Raw genomic sequence first — 5,000 nt, 5'->3', positions numbered from 1 at the left:
TGTAACTCTCAAAGAAGAAAAAAATCTTTTTAGCTTTCGGGAACGAGACATTTCCGTCATTTGGGATTTTTGACAGGCTGACAAGTATAAGCCATGGTGTTAAATCACACAGGTTGCTTCTCTGTTGAAGGGAAGGGGTGTGTGTCTTTGTTGGAAGACTGAAATGAATGTTTCATGTTGTTTGAGTACTGTATATGTGATACAGTTGATAGTGAATACTGTACTGTGATACAGATAAGTGAAGACATGATAAATACAGCTATAACCTAATCTATTTCCTGACCACAGCATTTACCAAGCATAAAGTACACTGATGTATGTTCATCTACCCTCTTTAATGCACAGGAGCCAGTAACTTCTTACTTCTAAACCCCTTTTTTTCTAAGTCATGAACTTTCCTCCCATACAGCATATCAAATACTGTCCAAACAAACACATTCATATGAAAAAGCTCCTTATAGCAAGCTAATAACAAGCTAAACATATATTTGTAACACTATTCAGTCTAATACTAAACCCTGGCTCATACCTCTCTGAAGGGCATCTTTTTCCCTTTTTTTTTTTCCTTCTTTTATTTTGTACCTAAGATCATAATAATATCTAGAGGAAACGAGTGTGTTAGAAGTGGAACATACCCGAGCATCCCTGCGGTCATGGCCAGCGGTCTGACCAGTTGCAATGAGGAGTTTGTTGGGATGAACTGCCAGGCTGTGAAAAAAAATAAGCAGATCCTTCAGAAGAAGTCAAATTTTAAATATATTAGATAAATTGTACATACTTTCTGAATCAGCTATAGCAATGAGAGAGAGAGAGAGAGAGAGAGAGAGAGAGAGAGAGAGAGAGAGAGAGAGAGAGAGAGAGAGAGAGAGAGAGAGAGAGAGAGAGAGAGAGAGAGAGAGAAAAAATGTTTCAAACTGACCATTTAATGTCATCTGTATGTCCGAGATAATGACGCTGCATCTGATCTTCAACATTGTACAGAACAACCACAGCTGCCACAAAGTAGACGATCTCTCCAGTCGGTAACTGGTAGACATTATTCCTGCAGTCTCGTCCTCTGTGAAGGCACACAAAATCATTAACAAAGGGTAAAAGAGAAAAAGAAAAAAAGATTAATTAATTAAGAATAGTATTTAAACATCTATACACAAACAAATGTAACTTTATCTGCACTTTACTTGCTTTGATTTCACAAAATATACTGTTAAATAAATTAGGAAATCTATTTGTAAACTTAACATTAACATGCTTGACATTCATTCATCAATCTTTAATACTAGGAATGACTGATACTGACAAATATCAATATAGACACACACACACACACACACACACACACATCACACACACACACACACACACACACACACACACACACACACACACTCACACACGCGCACACACACACACACACACACACACACACACACACACACACACACACACACACACACACACACACACACACACACACACACACACACGCACGCACACACACACACACACACACACACACACACACACACACACACACACACACACACACACACACACACACGCATACACACACACACACACACACCCTAACCCTAATAAAAATGACTTGTACATGCCCTCCCCTACAAATTATAATATTCCTCTCTTCACACATACCTGTAACCATAGACCCACTCTAACTTCAGCTTAGCAGGTGGCTGTGCTGTGGGTCCAGAGGGATTGTATGTTTCACGCATGGGGGTCGGCACGTACAAGTTAAGGGGACGTCCCCGCAGGTACATCTTAACGACCCCTTCATCTGGGTTGTATTGGGCCTCTCGAGCTCTGTGGAATAGCCAGGCATCAGCTCTGGGTCATGATATCGTAAGAACCTTGCAAGTGCTTTTAAAGTCATCTTGTTGGACTTCTAAATCTGGCATGTGATCATTCTTTCTTTACTGAAGGGAAAAAAAATATGAGAAATTGAAAGTAAAAGGAAAACGACAACAATCTGAGGGTAACTTTTTCATATTTACATCATCCTTGGATTTATTCACAGGTGAGGATTCCAGTAACTGCAGTCTTACTTTGAAATACAAAGAAACAAAAATAACCGAAAAGATATATATATACTTACGTCATGGTAAATACATTAGTATGTAATATAATATTCCAATAAATAAGGAAATAAATATTACACTACCTTGACTGATAAGTATAGTTGATCAGTAAAAGCAGATTAGTGAGAAAGAAAGAAAGAAAGAAAGAGAGAGAGATGGGGGGGAGAGGGAGAGAGGGAGGGAGAGAGGGAGAGAAGGAGGGAGGGAGAGACGGAGGGGAGAGGCGAGAGAGGAAGAGAGAGGGGGGAGAGAGGGGAAGAAAGGAGGAGAGGGGAGGGAGAGAGATGGAGGGAAGGAGGGAGTGTTTGAGAGAGGGAAAGAAAAAAGGAGAAGAGGAGGAAGAGGGGAAAGAGAGAAAGACAAAGAAAGACAGACAGACAGAGAGAGAGAGAGAGAGAGAGAGAGAGAGAGAGAGAGAGAGAGAGAGAGAGAGAGAGAGAGAGAGAGAGAGAGAGAAGAAAAAGACTAAAAAAGACAAAGAAAACCTATGAAATGTATACCACCTGCCAAAAAAATAAAAGTTACAACAAGCACCAAAGGAAGAAATACAAAATAAACAATAAAAAAATACCACCATTATAAGTATATAATATCCCCCCAAAACCAGTTGGAGAATCAAAATATTAAAAAGCGATAAGAAAAACCACAAATAAATAAGGGGCCGAAGAGGAAGAAAAATGGGGTTTTGACATAAGGGGTTACCCGTGTCTGGTGAGGTTTAGCTGAGATGTGGATGACCTCAGGTTGTTCAGGTTGTGGAGCGAACCGCTGTTGGGTCGTCTGCAAGGCAACAGAGACGGCCGGGCGAGGTTAGGTCAAAGGTCACAGCCAGCGAAAAAAAGGGGGGAGGGGAGAAAGGAAGAGGGGGGGGGAAAGAAAGGGTCACACCGACGAAAAAAAAAAAAACTCAGGAAAAAAAAAAAGAAAAAAAGGAGGGGAAGTGGGAGAGAGAAACAAACTGACAGACAAACAAACATACATAAAAAAGGAGCGATAGTTGTCAACAAACACATAACGAAAAGACAAGGGGTAGGGAAGTGAAAAAAAAAAAAAACATTTCTTCTGAGTAAAAAGAAAAAAAAGAAAGAAAAAATAAAATAAAATCAATCAAGCACGACGGTGAAAACAGGCTTGCACAACGGAGATAAGCAAACTACACGTGTTGCAGACAGCCACAGGATTTCAAAGCAGCATTCGCAAAACAGTGCAAATTGTATCTCTACACACATACATCACACAGGCTTTTTTGTAGGTACATAGCATTATTCCTACTGAAGGGATAGTGAGCTTTCTATCAGCTCGGGAGAATGGAAATACTATTTATATTTAATTTCAAATAGCAATTTAGCTAATGAATTGATATAAAACTACGCCATGGAATCTAACCGTTAATCTAAAAATCGCAAGTTCAGTAATTATTCAAAATACTCTATTACTACAGCTGAATTTTCAGGTAAACTGAATTACACTCTACTGATTTCGCCTCCAAAAAGTATTTTTCCTTAATTATTTTCCCTAAGCAAATTCTCCCTGATAATCTATATATTTTCGATAGACTGGGATACAATCTATCCATGAGTGATCTTTGCCGAGTAATGCAATAATCATCAATCACTTTCAATTACTTTTTTATATACGAACAAAATTAACGAGTGAAATACATCTTAAGCCCTGAAAATCTTTAACAAAAATAAACATTCTGCACTCAATATCGTTCATATTTATTGCTTTATTCTTTTATTTTTTTTGTTTTGCTTGTTATTAAAGAACAAACAGTAACTAGGTGCAATCCATGCATATATAAAATACATACACATTATTCAAAAGCGCTCGTAGTCACTTGCATGCGAGGCTTGAGGGGGGGGGGGAGGATAAGGGGAAGGGGAAGGGTGAAGGGTGAAGGGGGAGGGGGAGGAGGGGTCTGGTTCATGCACGAAGCAATTCAGCTCCAGAGGAAATGGAGCCAGTCACTAAAACACTAAAAAAAAAAAAAAAAAAAACGGGGGGAAAAAGGAATGACTTCCTGGCGGTAGGCACTCGAGCATGCTGCGGTTTTCAAGGACGTGGGGAAAGGGGTGGGAGGGGGTGTGTGGTGTCCAAAGGGGTGGGGGTGGGGGGTGTCCGTAGGGGGAGATAAGGGAGGGAGGGGTGATGGAGGGGGAGGCGGGTGGGGATGGATTGTGGCTTTCGATTATCGCCAATGGCAGTAATAATGGTAATGATGAGGGTAATGGTAAAAGTAAGTGATGAGGATGTAATACAGCTAATAAAAAAAAAAAAAAAAGCCATAATAATGCTAATAAAAATAAAAACAATAACAATAATAATAGTAATCATAATAATCATCATAACAGTAGTTAATAATAATGATAATAAAAACAACTATAATAATAATAATGATAATGTTAACAATAATAACAACAAAACAACAACAACAATAATAATAGAAGTTTAATAATAATAATAATAATAATAATAATAATAATAATAATAATAATAATAATAATAATAATAATAATAATAATAATAATAATAATAACAATAGTAAGAGTAGTGATAATAATGATAATAATAATAATAAAATAATAATAATAATAATAATAATAATAATAATAATAATAATAATAATAATAATAATAATAATAATAGAAATAATAATAATAATAATAATAATAATAATAATATCATAATAACAATAATAATAACATAATAATAATAATAATAAAAATCACAAAACCTTAATTCAGAATTTCGTCAATCTCTCCTTTGCCAATATTTTTTTCTTTTTCTTTTTCAGACACAACAAACCCGCCAATAAATCAGCCAATCATCGTAAGAAACAGCGCCAAGTCCCCACAACAGGGAATACATCCGTTACCCTCCTCTCCTTTCTCGTCTATTAGC

At 37.2% G+C, this 5,000-nt stretch overlaps 1 protein-coding gene across 17 annotated transcripts in view; it reads right to left on the bottom strand.

The window, feature by feature from the left end:
• Positions 1–5,000, bottom strand: part of LOC119596532 (echinoderm microtubule-associated protein-like 2) — a 50,851-nt gene that overhangs the window by 10,917 nt on the left and 34,934 nt on the right. For 12 of the 17 annotated variants that reach the window (XM_037945814.1, XM_037945815.1, XM_037945819.1 and 9 more), the window contains 4 exons: positions 2,799–2,876; positions 1,654–1,821; positions 920–1,057; positions 636–708 (listed from right to left, as the gene is read on the bottom strand). In XM_037945814.1, the coding sequence (XP_037801742.1) occupies positions 636–708; positions 920–1,057; positions 1,654–1,821; positions 2,799–2,876 (457 nt within the window). The remainder of the gene's footprint in view (positions 1–635; positions 709–919; positions 1,058–1,653; positions 1,822–2,798; positions 2,877–5,000) is intronic. The other 5 variants (XM_037945822.1, XM_037945829.1, XM_037945825.1 and 2 more) reach the window with 1 other exon arrangement.

The sequence above is a fragment of the Penaeus monodon genome, chromosome 38 (assembly GCF_015228065.2).
Source record: "Penaeus monodon isolate SGIC_2016 chromosome 38, NSTDA_Pmon_1, whole genome shotgun sequence".
NCBI classification, from domain to species: domain Eukaryota; kingdom Metazoa; phylum Arthropoda; class Malacostraca; order Decapoda; family Penaeidae; genus Penaeus; species Penaeus monodon.
This window is presented reverse-complemented; position numbering and strand designations above follow the sequence as displayed.